At 33.3% G+C, this 22,769-nt stretch overlaps 1 protein-coding gene across 1 annotated transcript; it reads left to right on the forward strand.

Moving 5' to 3' along the window:
* Positions 1-2,724: 2,724 nt before the first annotated feature.
* On the forward strand, positions 2,725-22,769 carry LOC145163012 (putative purine permease 10). The gene is made up of 3 exons (XM_079081950.1): positions 2,725-2,856; positions 20,725-21,321; positions 22,078-22,769. Exons 1-3 carry the CDS (start codon positions 2,820-2,822, stop codon positions 22,593-22,595), a joined length of 1,152 nt encoding a protein of 383 aa, XP_078938076.1. The 5' UTR covers positions 2,725-2,819; the 3' UTR covers positions 22,596-22,769.

Raw genomic sequence — 22,769 nt, forward strand, 5'->3', positions numbered from 1 at the left:
TTTAAAAACATATTAAGTATCTTAATATATGAATGTGTTCTGATGATCATTGATTAGAAGAACGATAGATCTGAAGCAACAATTCCATAAACATATCGAGATTCGTCTACACATATTAACAGTTGACAAAGTCGTTGAAGCCATAACGATTTCAAAATCGCATCATGAAACACAGTCAACACGACACATTAGATTCTAGATGAGGATTAAACGACAAACCTGATATGATTTATTGTTCCTTCTGATTGCTCTAATAGATGGCAATTTCACCAAATGAGATTTATTTGATTGCAATTTCACCAAACTGGATTGATTTGGAGGAAGGAAATCAACGAGAGCATTGAAATCATAACTGAAGGCGAGATAATTACAACCAACAGATCGACGACGAGATAGTTACAAGCGCAAAATCTCTGATAACACATAGATGCAGTGATGAAGAGGTGACTCGTCAGCGTCAGGAATGGGGGAGACGGACTCACCGACACCGAAATCGAAGAAGACGGTCGCTTGAATCGATGAGGCTCGCTTGGGGTAGATAGTAGGCAATGCTGGGGATCTAAAACCTAAATGGTAAATATGTTTATAAAAAACACTGAGTTGATTAAAAAAAAAAGAAAAAAAAACCCTCAGATTTATTATATGATTTAATTATATATTTGTTTCCTATAATACCCTTGTCTCATTTAATTGACTTGCCCCTACCTCTTTAGTTTTCTGATTATTTACAAAAACGTCACGTTTCATCTTGACCGTACTTTATTTTGATCTAACGTTTCACTTTTAGTTCTCGGGTTCTCGGGAAACTTTGAGTTCTCAAATGATCCTTCCTCTCTCTCTCTCTCTCTCTCTCTCTTTATATATATATATATATATATATATATATATATATATATATATATATATATATATATATATATATATATATATATATAGAGAGAGAGAGAGAACCATAATTATTGGTTCTTCAAGGAACCAAATTTTTTTTCAAGTTCTAGAGCTTATTCTTTGTCGAAAAAAAAAATTAAAAATATCTAAATTCATAACTTAACATTGTGAATGTTACATATATTTTTCGAATTCACCGTGTGAATTTAGATTCACATTGTGACATTTCAAAGATTCACATTATGAGTTTGACCAAAAAAAAAAATTTTTTTTTATCGAATTTGATATCATTGGAAAAAGGATAAAAAGTTATGAATTTCTGTATTTTTAGTTTTTTTTTTTGATAAAAAAAAATTCTAAAAGTTGAAAAAAAGATTGGTTCATTGGTTATTTGGTTAATCTATTGAACTTCACCATATATATATATATATATATATATATATATATATATATATATATATATATATATATATATATATATATATATATATATATATATATATATATATATATATATATATATATATATATATAGTGAGGTTCAATAGAGAACCATAATTAACCAAGGAACCAATCTTTTTTTCAATTTTTAGAACTTATTTTTTATCCAAAAAAAAAAAAAATTAAAAATACAGAAATTCATAACTTTTTATTATTTTTCAAATGATATCAAAATCGTCAAATTCACAATGTGAATCAAAATTTATACGGTGAATCCGAAAAATATATTTAACATTCACAATATTAAGTTATGAATTTAGATATTTTTAGTTTTGTTTTTCAATAAAAATAAGCTCTAGAACTTGAAAAAAAATTTGATTCCTTGAAGAAACAATAATTATGGTTTTCTATTGAACTTATTTATATATATATATATATATATATATATATATATATATATATATATATATATATATATATTAAATCACGTTGTTGCAATTTAATGACGTAAATTATTATAAGTGTTACATAGTTTTCTTTAATAGATCAATATTACCTTAATAGAATAATAAACTTATAAAATATAAAAGAGTAAAATCATGTATAAACGTAAATTAAAGGGCTACAAGTGAAATTCATTAAATATATTCTTGTTTATGAAAATATGGTAGTTGAAACCATGGTTGTTAAGATCCTGATCGCAATCTTAATCTTAATATCTTACGAATTTATGATCTTGCAAACCAAAAACAATACCGATCTCACAAGGATCTATCTGAAACAAAAACTTTAGTGAGATCTTAGGATCCCGACTAGGATCTTAAGATCTTAATACGATCCGATCTCATCTCTACAGTTTTATTATATAGTCGAACCTAATATTTTTTTTTTCTAATCAAGTTGAATCGAATATTGCAAGTTGCAAAATCCTTATAGACCATCATCACTTCATGACTTCATTTCAAATCAGCTATATTACACTTATGATATATTCCGTTTGTGATCTTAAGTCTATAGTTGTATACCATAATTATCTTATTTTTTTGTAATTAAGATGTTTTTTTTCATAATTTTTATGGTTTGCGTCAATAAAAATTATGATTAATGTTCAAAAAGTTAAAATTACTCAATATTAATATCTTAATCGACATCAAATTATCACGTTATAATGTATATTGTAAACCCAAGACCTTACAAACAAATTTAAATATATTGGTTAAGATCGTAATGGCTGAAATTATGTTAATAGTTTTTTTTGTTTTGACTTTTTTTTTCACGTGTTAGTTAGTTTATAGGCTATAATTTGAATTGTAGGCTGGATTTAAAAGAAAGTTAGGTGTGGCAATAAATACCCCTATACTATATATATTCACACATGATGGTGATGGTGATTGTTGAATGCATTCGAGATAGCGCTCTCATAAACCCAAAACTCTATTTCCCATTTTTCTAGCTCTCGCTCTGCACTCTCCCCTTATTCCATTAAAGCAATGAAGGAAGCTGAAGAACAGGCAACAAATACCATTGGTAAGTACACTCTTAAGTTTGAACACTTCATAATTATAACTGTTGCCTCTTTTCTCTAGCAAAATTTATGCAATAGTGACTTGTACCTTGTTTAGGAAAAGTTGTACATAATATTTGACATCATGTGCACAATTTTTATTATCTTTTTGGCATGGTAGTAAATAAACTAGGAGAGTTAAATAAATTAGGAGAGTTTGTGAAGGGAAAATCAATGAGTGTCAAATTCATAGCAATCATGCAATATGACTAGCACAACAGGGTGTAAAACTTGCATATTAACGAAAATTGACTATCAAGAAACTCTAGTGATTTGCTTTTACTTGATGAATTTTTTTTTCTTTTTTATTAAGATTTTCATATTTACATCTTTATTTTAAGATATACCCCATCTAAATCATATCATATTATATTAATTTCAATGAATAGTATCCTTTTATGTTTTTGGAGTTTTGCCACAAAAGTTTAGTATTTTGTAAGATTCGGTCCTTATAATTTTGTGTTGTACAGAAAACGCCCCTATAAAGTTTTTTTTTTTTTTTTTTTTTTTTTTTTTTTTTTTTTTTTACAAAATAGTCAATTAGTTTAAGGTTTTTGTATGTTGGCATGTAGAAAACAAATAACAAAAAATTATAGAAAAGGTCTTTGTGCAGTTTTTTTAGAGAAAAACTCCATATGTTAAAAAAAAACTACAAAAATGCTCTCTACCTGACACAAAATTTATAGATAATCGACTGCGTGTCCCTGTGTCTTTCGCGAAACGGTATGTGGTTATTTTCTATATATATATATATATATATATATATATATATATATATATATATATATATATATATATATATATGGCCTTTTTTTTGTACACTATTACTTATAAAGTTCTTATTTTATGTTCGAATTATGTCCTTACGGCCGGTTGTAGTAAGTTAACATCCGATTGACATACATATTCTATCTACATGGCATTGAGAAAATAACTTAAGAGGATAACCAACTGTCAATTTTCTTCAAATTTAATCAATTTCTTCTTTTTTGCACAATATTGACCATTAAACTCTCATTTTGTATTCATATTATACCTTTATGATGCGGACTAACCGTATTACCAGTTTCATCTATTCAAATCGATGAACACAGTTGTTATAATCAAACCCACATTAAATACGATATCCCTCAAACATGATAATCATAAAAAAAAATTATAATAAGACAGTTGTGTCATGTTTTTAATTAACACGGTAGTTTTTTATAGAGCACAAACACGACAAGACACAATATTATATATTGTTTTACTAACAAGAAAACAATCCAATTAAAACATAATAAAAACAATCAACACGGCAAACATGATAAAGATAAAATAAATCAAACTTTTAATTTATTTAATTCATAATTAATATTATAAAACACAACAAACGTATTTGATTATTGTGTCAATTTCATGCCAAAGTTTGAGACCTCGTGTTTTTTTATACATGTCAGGAACACGAAACATACACGACTTCAAATTTCAATTTCATCCAAATTTCGTTTCGTGTTGTATATTTTTATCATGTGATGTTATCGATTAATACCCTACTTTTAAGAAACAAGCTTTATTTCAATAAGCTAATCAAACATTTTTAATGTTGTGTAATTTAATACAAAATGAGAATTTATGATTAATTGTGTATATAAAAGATGATCAAATTTGAACAAAAGTGATAAGTTGAATACCCTCTTAAGTCATTTTTCAAATCTCATGTGTCACTTAGATGCCATGTATATTCCATTTGGGGCTTAACCTACTACAATTATGACCGATGGTAAGGGCATGATATGAACATAAAATAAAAACATAATGGTCAACAAAATACAATGCAAAAAGTGACAAAATATGAAAAAAAAAAAGCTACAATTAGATATCCTTGTAAATCATTTTTTCTGTTATAAGATAATTTATATATATATATATATATATATATATATATATATATATATATATATATATATATATATATATAATGTTTTGGTGAATATGTATCAACACATTTTTCTTTCAAATATTACTATATTTTTTAATTGATTCAAGCTGCCGTTTAAAAAAGAATTCTAATTTATCGTGTGATATTATAAGGGTACGAATAGAAGAAACCAATATAGCTATTTTTAAAAGTATTTTATAATAAATATTGATTAACATCTTTTTTATTTCAAAAATATTTTTTTCATCAATTTATTAAATATCAAACAAACACCTAGAATATCCGGGTTTGGTATCATTTTGGATAATTACGTGATTTTTCTATGAGTACAGTAAATAATATCAATATATTAATTTTCTATTTGTTAATATTCTTATATTCTTATAAATATAAATAAGAGTTTAAAAATATAAATTACAAAAGATAAGGCCTTTTTTTGAACCTTTCAATCAAGTTAAGGGGCCAAACTTAAATATTATTAAATTTAAAAATAAACATTTTGTCAAATCAACATACTTCACCTAGATCATTAAATGATTAATTGATGCTGGTCCAAAATTTTGCATTTTTTTTTTTATTTCAATACACGATTTGTTTAATACTACAGATAGGAGGACCATAGTTATTACTAGTTTTGTTTTATTTGAGTCGAATATAATTAACTTTCTGTATTTCAAAAAAATAAAGTAATTTGTTAATCGGACAAAATGCTGCTTATTTTATTTTATTAAAATCTAATATATTTTAATAAAATATAAGTTATTTAGTTTTGTTAATTTATAATCTTAGGTAAGAAATGTTTATTTTATTAAAATCTAACTTATATTTCTCATAAAACATTTTAAAATTATAATTTGTAGATTTAATATGTTTTTATCTGCTTTGATTTCTTAATATCATTAATAAAATTTTCCTTAATCATAATTAAATAATAGATAAAATATAATTAACTCCATACATTTTGTGTGTTCGTGTTTTATTTTATGGAAGGAATCTCACGATGATTTATGTTAGCGCTCGGTGTGTGGTTGGGATCTTATCACTTAACAACCTTTATAAAGGTTGATTTAAGTGTTTAGGACAACCAAATAAAGACAAGGAGATGCTTCTTGCTTATACAAAACAATAGCATGTGAAATCCATTAATTATTATTATTATTTTTTTAATTTTATATCTTGATTTTGACATTACCTTAATCCTAAGAGTAGAAATATGGATAAAAACAAAAGATCAAATGATATTTGATTTCTTGTTTAATTAATATATGAGACTAATCGACGGAGCAATCCAATAATAAATTGTACTTTGTATTGAAAGTTATACATAAGGGTATTTGGGATATTAGCTTTTTAAAAAAAATAATTAGCTACAAAAATGTTTGGTTAGGACTAACAATTTAAGAAAAAAAAAACATTTTTTTTTAAATATCAGAATACCTAACTTTTCAAAAAACCCAATAAAAATTTACAAAAGTAGTGCCAAACACCCCATAGTAATTTATAACGTATAAGGCCCATGATCTTGGATGGTTAGATCTTGTCCAATAATTCATTATTGCATGTACGGGATGCAATAAAAGGTTATACATTCACGTGGACTTGATTATTTTCTATGTGGAAATCTCAAGAAACGGCTACAAACACATATGAAATCATACAACTTGTATCTTGACATGGGTTTCGTGAAAATCTGAGAATCTCAACAAAATAATGAAAATTGTTCACTTGAATGGAACAAGGTAACGATACAAATAAACTTGTATAATATGCATATATACTTCGACCTTCACATAGGTTTCGTTATTATAGCTCTAATTACCACTGAATAGTTTTTGTGAAACACCTCTTCTTTTGGTTTAATTAGTTTAAATCTTTTTAAAAATCTTTAATTAATGCTAACAAATATGGTCTTATAATCATTGTTCACAAAAAAATAGACAATTTAAAAGAACTTTAAGAGAGGTTATCAATCACAACATCAAAACATAGTTTAAGTAATCACACAACAACATGATTTTCTAAAAGTCCAAGCTTCCATCAGAGTATTTTGTCGCTATTATCACATGAACATATATCAAGATATAAACTAGACATTACGAATATCTAGTGAGTAATATTAGAATTTCATATTTTGGAATTCGAGGAATTGGTACAGTCATTTGATCATTTGACTCATATAAGTAGGAACATTTAGTGAAAACTCTTAAATAGTTATTCTCGAGGAATGTCATAATCATGACTCTCAACTTTTATCAAAGGTATTACAAATAATTTGGGGATTTCTCATTGAAAACTCTTAAATAGTGAGAAATCCCCAAATTATTTGTAATACCTTTGATAAAAGTTGAGAGTTTAACCATATATGGTTAGAAAGTGTTTAACTCATTGAAAGCTCTTAAATAGTTATGCTCGAGGAAAGTCATAATCATTGTTCATCATTTAGTGAAAATAAAAATATTGAAATATTAGTCATCAAAACAGTAGATGCAATGCAATATGCTATAACCTATTCTTAAATCAATCTCATATGTCCAACCTAACAAATCAATGAGTCAAAGCAAGAAGTGCCTCACATCATCATCGTGTGAGAGTATCCAAGTAAAGGCATCCTTACCTCCTAACATTTTCAAGAATGCTAAACTCAAAGCTAGGATATGTGCCCACTCATATATCCACATACACGGTACCTAGCCTTGCATACAAGTGAGGCGGTGTTTAAAGTATGATAACTAAGTTAATTTGAAACTTTTGGTTATACAACATCAATATAGTCAACTACCACAAACTTTTAGATCGAACAAACTCAAGTGATTCTCATCCTAGCATGAATAGTCATGTAATCTACAAAACGACATCTTAGAAAATATAATTTCATGAGTGTACACATTGATATATATATATATATATATATATATATATATATATATATATATATATATATATATATATATAATATTTCACATAGAAAGCAAGTTGGCAAAATATTTAATCGTACATCATTTCATAAAATCATCATTTTTTTGTTGTAGGGACATGTATTCATTAGTTACTCACTATTGATGCTCTGTTAGTTAATACTCATTGCTTCTTAAACTTCAATACTTCTTAATCACGTGAGCCAAGATTACATATTGACCAAAGTATTGCTTATTAAACTTCTATACTTTTTAACTATTTTTATACTCTTAGTTTTCATAATACACATATATGTTGTTAATGGAAGTTATTGGATGCAAAGCAAGTGACTCAAGACCAAGTTAGAATTTTTCACAATTGGTTTCACATTTAAACTCAATTCTTCTAATAATTATATATGTGTGTGTATATATATATATATATATATATATATATATATATATATATATATAGAGAGAGAGAGAGAGAGAGAGGGAGAGAGAGTAGTTTTTAAGTATTTTTGCACCTTTTAAGATAATTAATAATATTAATCTATTATTTCCTAATTACAACTTGTTGATTAGTTCATTTAGACATAACAAGAGCATTAGGGGAGATCATGTAGACATTATGAAATGATTACTAAGAAGCTCTTAATGACTTCCACCATCACCAAAAATTATTCTAGTTACTTAGTATGCTCATATTTAAGTTCAGAACATCTTAATGAGTTCATAAACATCTTATTGGTTCATGGAATGCTTGATTCGAAGATGTTAGTAGGTTGGAATTGGTTATTACCTAGTTTGCAATATTTCAACTTTAACTTACTCTTCCCATTCGATTGTCAACAAAAACCAATCATCAGTTCCAATTTCCAGTTGATCTTGTGTTTTATTTTATAGTAATTCACATCAAGGTTGATTTAGAACATTAGTTGATCTCCAAAATCTCATAGTTTTCAATGGAAGCTCTAGATGAAGCTTATGCCCATGAGTGAACCCAAATGATAAAATTCAGGGTGTTCTTTGATATACCAACTTGAGGTTGTTATTAAATCATTTAAACAAATAAAATTTAGTCATCAAAGTCGATCAAATAAGCCACAGATGATTCCATCATGGATGAAGATTATGTAACCCCTAATATTGACCAAAATCCACCATAATCAATGAGGATTAGATTTGTAACGTCCCAAAAATACCATATGAAGATTTTTATTATAAAAGTAGCAAAACCATCATTCATTCATTCAAAATCCATCAAAATGTGATAATATATAAAATAATCATCAGAGTGTAAGTCAAATCATAAAAATATGGAATACTGGTGGATGCGTCGCGATCATGCCAAATCCTTTCCTTTTCGAACTGGAAGTTCTTGAAACCATAAACACAAAACTGTAAGCACAAAGTTTAGCGAGTTTCCCCTGAAATACCATATACAAAACATACATATCAGCTAGGAACTAAACTCGATCTATTTCACCCCTGAGTTTATTTCAACTCCTTTGGTATGTATCTTTCAACCAGTATTGAGTCTATTTCACCCCTGATTCTATTTCAACTCCTTCGGTATCTTTTAACCGGTACCGGGTCTATTTCACCTTCGGTATCTTTCAACCGGTATTGTGTCTATTTCACCTCCTACAGCTAAACATACAATATTACTAGCAAGAGTCACAAAGACAACAAGCACATACAGGCATATCAGCAAATGTCACGAAGACAAATATTCTTCTAACATATAATCTAGTGGACCGAAATTTATGCCTTCGACCCACAAGTATAGTGGAGAGACTCACCTCAACTGAACAATAAACATATCTCACTCTCTCGGGCGGTCAGTGTTCAAGTCTCTCCTACTAAATATATTCTAAGCATCCCTAAATTAGTAATCAAGAAAATTCCCCAACTCATAAAGTCCCAATACCAAAGTAAGCTCTTATTTGAGCAAAAGACCATTTTGCCCTTCCAAGTCCCCCGCCCTTCACAGTTGACCAAAAGTCAACTGGTCAAGAAAAGTCGACGGTCAACGCAAGGGACTTACACATTGCGTACTACCCTCTCTACGTTGGGCGTAGTGTTCACTCAGGAAGGACAAGCCAATCATGAGCTACGTTGAGTAGATTACGCTCCGCGTAATGGGCTGATAAGTGCTTTCCATATTAAGCTCTTAATTCGTAAAGGCAAGTCATCAAGTGCTCAAATATAGTCCCAATGAATGTTTGGAATGATAAAGTTGATGACTTTATGCCCTTCCATGGCCATAAGAAGCTCCAACTCAAACCCTAACTTTCTAACCTCACTTAATGACCAAAATCCTTTGTATGGAAGAAATGTAGTAACCAAGAATCCATTTTTATGTCTAAACAACCTCAGAGACAACATAAACTAGCTTCCCTAAGGTGTGGAGTAACTTCTACTCACAAGACACAAAGTTATGGGACAAAAGATTGAGAAAAACAAGGATTTAATGATATCTATCATATACGTGAGCAAGATTCAAACTTTATACCTCATGAAGCTGGGAAATGTAATAGAGACTCTGGATCTACAAGCTTGGCTTCAATAACTCTTCAAGCTCAACCTTCTCCTTCTTCAAGATACACAAAACACACTAGAAACACTCAAAAATTGCTCTAAGGAACTAGGGTGTCGATCTTTAAGCTCGAGGGGGTAGAGGTTGGTGATAAGGGAGGCTTAGAGGACTTAAGGTCCTTTAAATAGGGGCAACCCTAAAATTTAGGGTTTGAAGTCAACATGAGTACACTCTGCGTACTCATCACGTATGCCCGACGTACTCGACGAAACCCACATCCCTCTTAAATTAAGATGTTTTAAGCCATAAATGAAATACTTGGAAACACGGGTGTTACAGTTCTCCCCCACTTGAATTAAACTTCATCCTCGAAGTCCGCCGCTGCAAACAATTCTGGATAATGCTCCCTCATCTCATCCTTAGGCTCCCATGTCCAATCAGAGCCTTTCCAGTGCTACAATTGCACCTTCACTAAACATACCTCCTTTTTCGCAAAGTATTCATCTTCCTATCGAGGATCGCCACTGGTATCTCTATGTAGTTCAGGCGCTCATCTACCTATATGTCCTCAAATGGCACTATTGCAGAGTCATCAACCAAACACTTCGTAGCTGATAGATGTGAAAAATGATGTGAATCTGACTAAGCTCCTCGGGCAGTTCCAAACGATATGCAACCCTACCCACCCGAGCAATAACCCTGAAAGGACCAATATATTTGGGGCCCAACTTACCCCGCCTCTTGAACCGGATGATACTTTTCCAAGGTGGCACCTTCAGGAGTACCATATCTCCGACCTAAAACTCCAAATTGAATCAGTATCTATCTTTATAACTCTTCTGTCGACTTTGCGTAGTCTGCAATATCTCGCACACCTATTGAATCAACTCGGTAGTCCGGAGCACCACCTCCGTGCTACCCATGACTTACTAACCGACCTCGCTATAATAAATTGGGGTCCAAAACTTCCTCCCGTAGAGCATCTTAAAAAGGAGGTCGATCAATATTGGCATGGTAGCTTTTGTTGTAAGAAAACTCAGCCAAAGGAAGATATCCCAACTACTGCCAAAATCCAACACACAAGCCCGAAGCATATCCTCCAAGGTCTGGATAGTTCGCTCACTCTGTCCATCAGTATATGGATGAAAAGTCATTCTGAAGTGCAGAAGAGTGCCCAACTCCTTATGAAATCTCCTCCAGAACCTGAAAGTGGACCTAACATCCCGATCCAATACCATTGAGACTAGAACCCCATAACGTGCCACCACTTCGCGGATGTATACATTTTCCAATTTCTCTACAGAGATGCTCTCCTAAATGGAAATAAAATGCGCACTCTTGGTAAATCGATCCACGATGAACCAAATCGAATCCACCCCTGGTGCTGTCTACGGTCGCTTTGTGATTAAAAACATCGTGATCTTTTCCCATTTCCAGACGCGAACACCCAACGACTCCATCTTGACATGAGGTTGCTAATGTTTGGCCTTGAATTTCCTGCAAGTGAGGAGCCTCTCCACATATCAATCCACATCCCGGTTCATTTAGGGCCACCAATAATCGGGTCAGAGGTCTCTGTACATTTTCGTCGCACCTAAATGACTAGAGAACTTCGACTTATGTGCCTCCTCCATCAGTACCTGTCGTACACCATCCTAATATGGAACCCAAATCCTCTGGGATAAGGTCAACTGTCCCCTATTTTCGTAATTAAAATAGGACACCTTCCCCACAATGCGCTTACTCTTGCAATGCTCCTCTTTTATGGCCTCCACCTGAGCCTCGCGAATCCGCTCCAATAATGGGGTAATCACTATCATCCTCAAACATAGATCTTAAATAGGTGCGCTCTTCACCTTATGACTCAGCGCATCGACCACCATGTTGGCCTTTCTGGGGTGATAAAGGATCTCACAAACATAATCCTTAACTACATCCAACCACCTGCACTGCCTCATATTCAAATTTGGTTGACCTATCAAGTACCTGAAGCTCTTGTGATCTGTGTAGATGGTATAACGAAACCTATAGAGGTAATACCGCTAAATATTGAGGCCGAAAACCACCGCCTCCAGCTCCAGATTATGCATAGGGTAATTCGCCTAATGCGGCTTCAGCTGCCACGATGCATAGGCGATCACATGGCCCCGCTGCATAAGCATTGCACCCAATCCTATGATCGATCCATCACAATAAACCACAAAGTCATCAATACCCTTGGGTAGAGTTATGATCATAGCCTCGAACAATCTCTACTTCAGGGTCTTAAAAGCCGCCTGCTACTCAGTCCCCCAATGGAAAGTAATTGTCTTCTTCGTCAACTTGGTCAATGGGAGAAATTCTCGATGAACCTGCGATAATATTCCACTAAACCCAAGCAGCTCTGAATCTCATATGGGGATTTTGGAACCTCCCACTGCATCACAACCTCGATCTTGGCCGGGTCAACCAATATCCCTCTCTCATTGACAAGATGCCCCAAAAAATTCACCTTGTGCAACCAAAATTCGTACTGGGAGAACTTGGCATAAAGCCTCTTCCTCCCAGAGTCTCCACTACCTCTCGCAGATGATCCTCATGCTACTCCTTGGTCTTAGAGTAGACCAAAATATCATCAATAAATATAATAACTAACCGATCCAACATCAGTCTACACACGTGGTTCATGAGATCCAGGAATGCGACTGGAGCATTGGTAAGCCCAAAAGGCATTACCACGAACTCGTAATGACCATAATAAGTCCTAAAAGCAGTCTTCAACATTTCTTCCTCTTTGAACCTGATCTAGTGATATCCCAAACGTAGATTTATCTTGGAGAACCAAGATGTACTGTGAAGCTGATCGAACAAATCATCGATTCTCGTGAGTGGATAACGGCTCCTCATCGTTAACTTGTTCAACTCCCTTGTAGTCGATGTACATCCTATGGGAACCATCCTTATTCTTCACAAACAGTATCAGTTCTCCCCAGGGTGAACTACTTGGTCTGATAAACCCTTTTTCTAGTAGCTTCTACAGCTGCATAGTCAAATCCTTCATCTCTGGAGATGCTAACCGATAAGGTTCCTTAGATATCGGAGCCGCACCTGGAACCAGATCTGCATGGAATTCAACTTGCCTCTCCGGAGGCACTCCTAATAAATCTTCTGGGAACACATTGGGATACTCATGGACGATTGGCACATTATCAACCAACTTCTTCCCCCTATTAGGTGTCCAACACATAAGCCACGAAACCAGAACAACCCTGCTGAAGATAGCTCATAGCCCTCGCAGCCGAACAGAGAGCTGGTCCTTGTTGAGCACCCTCGCCATGAATAACTAGGTCTCCCCCACTTGGGGTTTGAACCCAAACTAACTGTTGCTCGCAATCGATCATCGCCCCATTAGGGCTCTACTAGTCCATCCCCACAACGACCTTGCTCTCGCACAAAGGAATAGGAACCAAATCAATCGGGTATCTCTCTCAGAAAAGCTCAAGGGTACAACCTAGATAAACCCTCGATACTCTCCTTGAACGATCATAGGCGATCTCCATCTCCAACGGATAATACAGCTCCCCTTGAGCATCACCAAATCACTTGTTGAGTGCAAGAGATACAAACGATCGAGTAACGCCCGAATAAAAAAGAACCAGAGCAGGCAATCTGTTCACTAAGAACATCCCTAAACATTACGATATGAAACATAAGCATACACAATAATGAAAGAGCATAAACAAATGGAAAATATACCCTTAACTATGTCAGGAGTCGCATCCGCCTCCTCAGCCGTCAGTTGAAAAGCCCTGCTCTTCACTACAGGGGTCGTCGTCTTGCCCTCCCGACCATTTGTGATCGTTAATGTTGTCGGAGTGGATGCTGCAACCGCTCCTACTGTAAACTCAAGTAATTGGCCTTCTTGTGGCCCCTCTGATTGCAATGAAATCAGATCATTCCTTAAGTGTGGGTAGTGGTGGTCGTGGCAGTGGAATCCCTGCTGAAGTGCCTTGTCTTGCCATACTTATATCAGCTTGAACCACTGCCTTGCAAATCCTGTCATGCATCCTACCGCACTTACCACAACGGCCCGACCCTGTTGGCCCCTCGATCTTGAATCAGTAACCTTGGGTTTCCTCGCTGAACCCCTAGCCGTCTGTACGTGCATTGCCTTCCTCTTTATGATGTGCTCCAAATCGATCTCCCGTTCACAGGCCTTGGATATCATGTCCTTCAATGTCTGACATGTTGAATAACTAACAAACTCCCGGATATCTACTCTTAGAATGTCGTGGTTCCAGGTCTTCTTCATCTCCTCGTCTGCAACATACCGGGGCACCAATAAATCTCTCTGTCGAAACTTGGCTGTGATCTCTACGACAGTCTCAGTCGTCTGACGCATGTCCTAGAACTCCTTCGCTAGCTGTTGCACGTCAACAGCCGATGCAAACTCTACTTGAAACTGGGTCACATATTCTGGCCAGGTCATGGCCTTAATAGCTGGTGCTCCCAAAGCATATCCAACCTCTTCCCACTAGTCCTGGGCTCGCTCCCTCAGACAGCCTGCAACTAACCTTACCTTTGACCCCTCAGGGCATATGCTAGTCATCTATCCACACTCCATGTCTGCTATCCATCGCCTAGCGACAATGGGGTCCTTTACCCCAACGAACTCTAATACCCCACATCCCCTGAAATCATTGTCGGAGAGAGTGCGGGCTCCGTATTGTCTAGTAGCTAACTCGGCACTAAAGGCAAGGAAATGCTCCTCCATCAACTCAATGATACCTTTCTTGATCATCTCGAAATATATATTAACATGGAGTTCTAGAGGCTCATATAACTGTGCACTACCTAATCAGGCCACTCCATCTAACATATTTTCTTAGTAATTAGCTGACACCAGTGGAGTCCCTAAAAGCACAAAGTAAGTGGCATTCGAGCATTGAGTTCTAAACCAGTGCACTACCTAATCAGGCCACTCCATCTAATCCTCTGTAACTGACATACAAACACATCTCTCCTATCATCCTACCATGCGATTCTGAGTAGATCCTTATCCCTTATCTAGCATGATATACACATATACATATACTTGAAACAATAACATGTATGGGTATTTTAGGGAAATATTTAATTGAGCTCGGCTAATTGCACGCATCACACCCTTTTTCTTTATAAAAATATATTGAGAAAATTCATTTACTTTCAAAAGATTACCAATTCCTTAGTTTGAGTTCAGACACACCCAAGAGTTTACCCGAATCCCTCAAACCAAGGCTCTCATACCAACTTGTAACGTCCCAAAAATACCATATAAAAAATTTATTTTTAAAACTAGCAAAACCATCACTAAAATTTAAACACAAAGTTTCGTGACTTTCCCCCAAAATACCATATACAAAACATACATATTAGTTAGGAACTAAACTGGGCCTGTTTTAGCACTGAGTCTATTTCAACTCCTTCGGTATCTTTCAACTGGAACTGGGTCTATTTCACCCCCTGAGTCTATTTCAACTCCTTCGGTATCTTTCAACTGGTACTGGGTCTATTTCACCCCCTGAGTCTATTTCAAATCCTTCGGTATCTTTCAACCGGTACTGGGTCTATTTCACCCCTACAGCTAAACATAAAATATTACTAGCAAGAGTCACAAAGACAACAAGCACATACAGACATATCAGCAAATGTCATGAAGATAATTCTACAATATAATGAAGTGGGCTGACATTGTTGCCTTCGACCCACAAGTACAGTGGAGAGACTCACCTCAACTGACCAATGAACATATCTCACTCTCTCGGGTTGTTTGTGTTGAAGTCTCTCCTACTAAATATATCCACACCAACCCTAAATTAGTAATCAAGAAAATTCCCCAAGAACGCAAGTCCAAATACCATAGTAAGATCTTATTTGGGCAAAAGACCATTTTTCCCTTCCAAGTCCTCAGCCCTTCCGAATTGACCAAAAGTCAACTGGTCAAGAAAATTCAATAGTCAATTCAAGGGATTTAAGTGCTCCGTACTACCATCTCTATGTTGGGCATAGTGTTCACTCACGAAGGATGGGCCATTTATGAGCTGCGTTGGGCGTAGCTCAGATTACGCCCCAAGTAATAGGTTGATAAGTGCTTCCTATATTAAGCTCTTAATTCGTAAAGGCAAGTCATCAAGGGCTTAGATCTAGTCCTAATGAACATTTTGAATGATAAATTTGATGACTTTATGCCCTTATATGGCCATAAGAAGCTCTAAGTTAAACCCTAACTTTCTAACCTCACTTAATGAACAAAATCCTTTGCATGGAAGAACCAAGAATCCATTTTTATGTCTAAACAACCTCTGAGACAACGTAAACTAGCCACCCTAAGGTCTGGAGTAACTTATTCTCACAAGACACAAAGTTATGGGACAAAAGATTAAGAAAAACAAGGATCTAATGAGATATATCATATAAATGAGCAAGATTCGAACTTTATACCTCTTGAAGCTGGGAAATGCAATAGAGACTCTGGATCTACAAACTTGGCTTCAACAACTCCTCAAGCTCAACCTTCTCCTTCTTCAAGATACACTAAAACACACCAAAAAGGCTTAAAAATTGCTCTACAGAACTAGGGTTTCGATCTTTAAGCTCTAGGGGTAGGGGTTAGTGATAAGGGAGGCTTAGAGGACTTAAGGTCCTCTAAATAGGGGCTCGAACCTAAAATTTAGTATTAAAATCTGCATGAGTACACCCTTCATACTCATCATGTACGCTCGACGTACTCGATGAACCCACATCCCTCCTGAATTATTTACACTCAGCGTACCTATAGGGTACACCCCGCGTAATGACTGAAATTGCAAGTTTTTTTTTATTTTTTTTTATTTTTTTTATTTTTAAGCCATAAATGAAATACCTGGAAACATGGATGTTAAAAGATTCCATGTGGTTTAGAGTTCAAATGTAAGAAATAACACTATATTCGACTATTGATATCATATGAAGACCTCTTTTTGGATCTGGAGTCAAATCTAAACCTTAGATCAAGATTTAGCTAGAAAAAGAATAATTTCGACCTTTTAATCTTTATGATGGACTCTTATCTTCAAACCCTAGCTTATTCTTTAACAAGTTCACTTTAGATCACCATTGAAGCATGATAATTCATCTATGGGAGATTTCCTTACACCAAGTTTTGTTTCTCTTCCTAAATGGACGGATTGTCCTTAACTAGGCTAAATACAATCAATATATATTTCACAATTGAGCCTTATGTTTTGTATTTTCTAAAATAGACACTATTTGACCAATTCTTTTTAATGAAACTTATTATTTTAACAAATTTGTCCCATATATTCATATTCATGACAATATGATCAAGACTTAGTCAAAGTTACCCTTCAAGTATGAATATTTGATAGTTTTGGTTCCTTCATCTACATTTTTACTCAAAGTTCACACTCTTATATTATTTTTTTATTTATCAATAATATGATTAAAACTGTTAAAATTTATTATCTAATTGTTTTTATTAATTATTTCTATCTGCTTAAATAAAGTTTGGACTAACCCCTAAAACACGAAGTTACAATTACCCCCCCCCCCCTCATGACGTTTTTGTCATCCAAATCGTTGGATAAAAAAGAGGCACATCTATCTTTTCTTCATCCCCAATTCAGTCTCCGATGTGAGGTTAAGTCCTAATGAGTTTATCTATTTAACTATATCAAGTGAATCATCTTTATTCTTAGCATCTTTACTTTTCTTTCCACAATCTCTTAATGTTCCTCAATTACGCATTTAATCTCGATTTGAATTTCCTCTAATATTTATAAACCCTCCTTATTACCCAACCATTTCCTAATATACCACACATGAAATTTATTATGAATCACATCTTGCTCTTGAAATAACTCCAAACAATAATCTTGTTCCTTAAATCTCTCTAACACATTCAACAATCCGATATATAGTAGATTCAACTTCTCTTCGTTTTAAAACAGATCAATTCGCTCCATGGTGATACATTCAATAATAGTTGATCACGTAATTCAAATTTCATCAGGTGACTTTTAATGCTCACATAACTATTTTGTTGAATCTGAACTGCTAACATTCTTTCTTTAGTTATTTCTTCCTTCTTACTTGTCTCATGAATCAAGTTAGACCCCATCAATACTTTCTCGCAAGCTTGTAACAAAGAAGTTGGAAATATACACTTACATCCATATAAAGCTTCATACAGTCGCATGTTAATCATTGACTTCTAGTTGTTGTTGTTGTAAGAGAATTCAATCAATAGGACACGCTTAGCCCAACTTCCTAAATTTCCAACAAACAAGATCTCAACATATCCTCTAAACTCTGAATTATTCCTTCACTTTGAATTTTCGTTTGAGGATGGTAAGAAGTACTCAAACACAAATATTTCTCCTCTTGCATACTCCTCCAAAAATTTAAAGTGAAATGACAATCTATGTCTGACACAATGGACAAAGGTACACCTTGTCTCTATGCTACTTTTTTTACATATAGTTTCACAAATGTTTCCATGGGCCGTGCTTCTCTTTTCGAAGGGGAAGTACACTCTTGGTTAACCTGTGCATAACACCCAAATCATTTCATATCCCTTCTTAGTTTTTGTAAGTTTTGTCAGAAAATCCATGGTGATTTTTCCCATTTCCATTCCATCACTTCAAGTGGTTCTTTATTAGAATAAAGCTATTGATTCTCGATTTTGACTAAGGAGAAAGTCAAATAAGAACTTTTGTACTTCATAATGTCAAATTTTATTGTCGATCATTTGTAATATGGTTTCAAATCCGTCTACATTCTTGTTGTCGGGGTGTATTTAGTATCCAGATTCATACGCCTCATCAAGTAGAATCTTTCTTATGTCCCTAATAATAGCCACCTATATCCGACCCTTAATGTTTTTAATTAATGTGATTCCTTTTAAAAAAATTCAATTTTCCCTAATTTTTGCTTTCCTCAAGTTTTTTATTTTTTTCTTGCATTTTCTTGTGCCACTTTCATCACTTAAACAATGGATGATATTACTTCAATTCCTAGGGCCTTAACCTGCCTCTTTTACTTCATATCTTTTCTACTCAAATCATCCACCATTATGTTATCCTTGTTGGGATGATATGTAATTTCACAATCATAATATTTATGTAGTTACATCCACTATCCCTGCCTCATATTTAATTCTTTCTAGGTAAGTAGATATTGTAAAATGTTTTGAGGAACGTATAGTTGGCATTTTGTCTTTTACAAATTATTCCTACATATCTTTAAGGATTGAATGATAGGTACTAACTGTAAATCATGGGTCTGATAGTTCAACTCATGGGGCTTCAACTGTCGCGATGCATAAGATATCACTTTACCCCATTGTAAGTGTGTTAAAAATAGATCTAAGTCATTAAATGTATGGTGACAGTAAGCTTCTCATGCAAGATATATATGAGAGACAGGTGTGAGGGTGTTGGTGAGACGTGACTTGATCTGCAAAAGTAGTGGATATGTTGACCATAGAAATCGTTAGCGGCTAAAAACACCGACAAATTATGGGGTGAAGAAGAGAGAGATAATCGAGAGAAAGAGACATGTCTATTGACTATGGAGAATAGAGGAAACGGATAAGGTGTGTGTGTGTATATATATATATATATATATATATATATATATATATATATTAATAACAAAATAATTAAAATGTAAAAATACATCATAAGGGTAAAATAATCCTATCATATATAGCTGAAGTCCAAATTGCAACAAACAAAAAAAATACTATAAGGAGCTTCTGAGTGAAAAAGGGTTAAGAACTAACCATATACACTATCCTAACAACAATGACCATTTTATGCTAGCTTTTGATTGAAAAAAGTTAAGAACTAACCATACATATTATCCTAAACTACAATGACCATTTATATAATTTACTCTATCTATGTTATAATTAACATTAATTATGTATGATAATTTTAATATATTAAATATGATAAAATTACAATAAATATAGTTATAAAAATAATTATTATTATCAAAATCTTACCACTTTATTACTTTATTTCAAATATTATAATTAGAAAATATAATACGATGTAGTTGAAAGAAAAAACATTAATAATAAGAATTTTAAATGATTGATAAAAGTAATCAACTTTTTATTATTAAACAATATTATAATAAAATGTTCCTCATACAATAACATGAAAATTAATAAAGATTAACATCTAAATATACCGTATACTCTAGACATCAGAATCTACTCAAGGACTATAATGTAAGGATAATGTTTATCTTGAACCTCGTTTGTGAAGTTCAAGTATGAGTTAATCTAGAGTTTTCCTATGTTGGGTGCGATACACATCTATGAAACAATTAGATATAATTACAAATGGCCTTGTAGATCTTGCATTAATGGTTAAATTTACATGAACATATTTCATTTTGTGATTCTACATCTAATTAAACTCTTTCTACTTAATCATTATAGTTTATACATCACAAGAAAATCAATTAGATGGTGGAAGAGGTTCCTCAAGGTTTATACAGTACAAGTGGTGGATACAGATAGTAGTGTTCACCATGTTTGTACTCTCCGGTCAATCAGCCGCAACAATGTTGGGAAGACTTTACTTCATCAATGGTGGAAATAGTAAATGGATGGCAACACTTGTTCAAACTGTTGGATTTCCACTTATGTTACCTTTTATCTTCTTATTTTCACCTTCAAAAACACCATTGGAGCATCACCACCAAGTCACTGGAAAATCTTCTTGGACTACCCTTGTGATTCTGTATACAACTCTCGGTATATTCTTGGCTGGAAATTGTATGTTGTATTCTTTTGGACTCAATTTTTTGCCAGTTTCCACGTATTCGTTGATCTGTACGAGTCAACTCGCTTTCAATGCCTTGTTTTCATACTTCCTTAATGGACAGAAGTTCACTCCGTTCATAGCTAATTCGCTTGTTCTTCTTAGTTTTTCGTCTATGCTACTTGTGTTTCAGAGTGATTCTAAAGAGACCGGGAAAATATCAAGAAGCAAGTATATCATTGGTTTTGTATGCACAATCGCTGCCTCTGCAGGTAACGTCTTCCTTAAACCATTAATAAGAGATGTTAATTGAACAATAGACATATTTTAGAAAAAGTTTAACCTATCAAATTATATTCTTGTGGAGTTTTATATAATATTTGGTTACATTTTTATGAATTTTCATTATATTGTTTCCTATAGTAATGGTGTAGAAATGACGTTTCTTCAACTTGTTTATTTTGGACATATGTTGTGAAAAACTTACTGAAACAATTTTATAAAATAATAACTACTTGAAGACGATAGAATTTTAAGGGAAAATATCACTAACATCACTAGAAACATTTCACAAGATTTTAAACATCAGAATAATTTATGAATCTCAAAAAAGATGAAAATTATGAAATGAAAGTTTTTCATTAGTCTTGCACAATATGTCCACATTATATAGCAACAACTTAAGCCATATCATCACCATATAAAAAATATGAATCTTCATTAACATGTAAACAAAAAGATACACAATTTCACAATAATGATAAAAAGATGAAAGTTATTTAAAGTTTTCATTGAAAAGATTATGTATTTAGATTGTAATAGGTTAAAACCTGGTTACTATATATTTAATAAATTTTGCATATATAACCATGAATTTAACCATTAATTAAGGTGGTATAGTGAGTTGTGGTAATGACTTGGGAATTAAGTATCCAAAATGGAGTTGACCCATGTTCGAATCTCACATGCTTCAACCTTGATTGTGGTGACATGCAGTTCAATATAAAAATTATGTTTTGATTGTGTAGGGTGGGGTTTGATGCTTTCAATAACACAACTCGCACTTCAAAAGATATTGAAATCTACAAGCTATAAGGTGGTATTTGATATAACCGTGTATCAAAGCTTGATAGCAACTCTTGTAATTCTCATGGGACTATTTGCTAGTGGTGAATGGAAGGATATAAAGGAGGAAATGTGGGATTTTGAGTCTGGACAGGCTTCGTATATAATAAATCTTGTAGGAACAGCTGTCTCATGGCAAGTTTTCACGGTTGGTTATATTGGCTTGATCTTTGAGGTTTCATCTCTTTTTTCAAATGTTATTAGTACTTTAGGTATCCCAATTGTGCCCATTTTGGCAGTCGTGTTTTTTGATGAAAAGATGAATGGGGTGAAGGCGGTCTCCATGTTGTTAGCTATTTGGGGGTTTGTCTCTTATATCTATCAACATTATCTTGATGACTTGAAGGAAAAAGAAAAAGCTATATCTGTAAATCTTGATCGTGAAGTTAATCTTACAGAAACAAGAATGACTAGTCAATAAATGTAATGGTTAGAGACTTTGTATTCTTTAAATTGCCATCAAATGACAATATACCTAGTAAAGTATGTATACAGAAAGTTGTAAGTCGATTTTTGTTTTATAAGTGAAGATCCGAGGTCTATTATGTGTATTGTATTGATACTACCGTTTGTTATGTATTTATATTTTTGACGA

The sequence above is a fragment of the Lactuca virosa genome, chromosome 1, assembly GCF_052849685.1.
Source record: "Lactuca virosa cultivar CGN04683 chromosome 1, Lactuca_virosa_CGN04683_v6, whole genome shotgun sequence".
Classification (NCBI taxonomy): domain Eukaryota; kingdom Viridiplantae; phylum Streptophyta; class Magnoliopsida; order Asterales; family Asteraceae; genus Lactuca; species Lactuca virosa.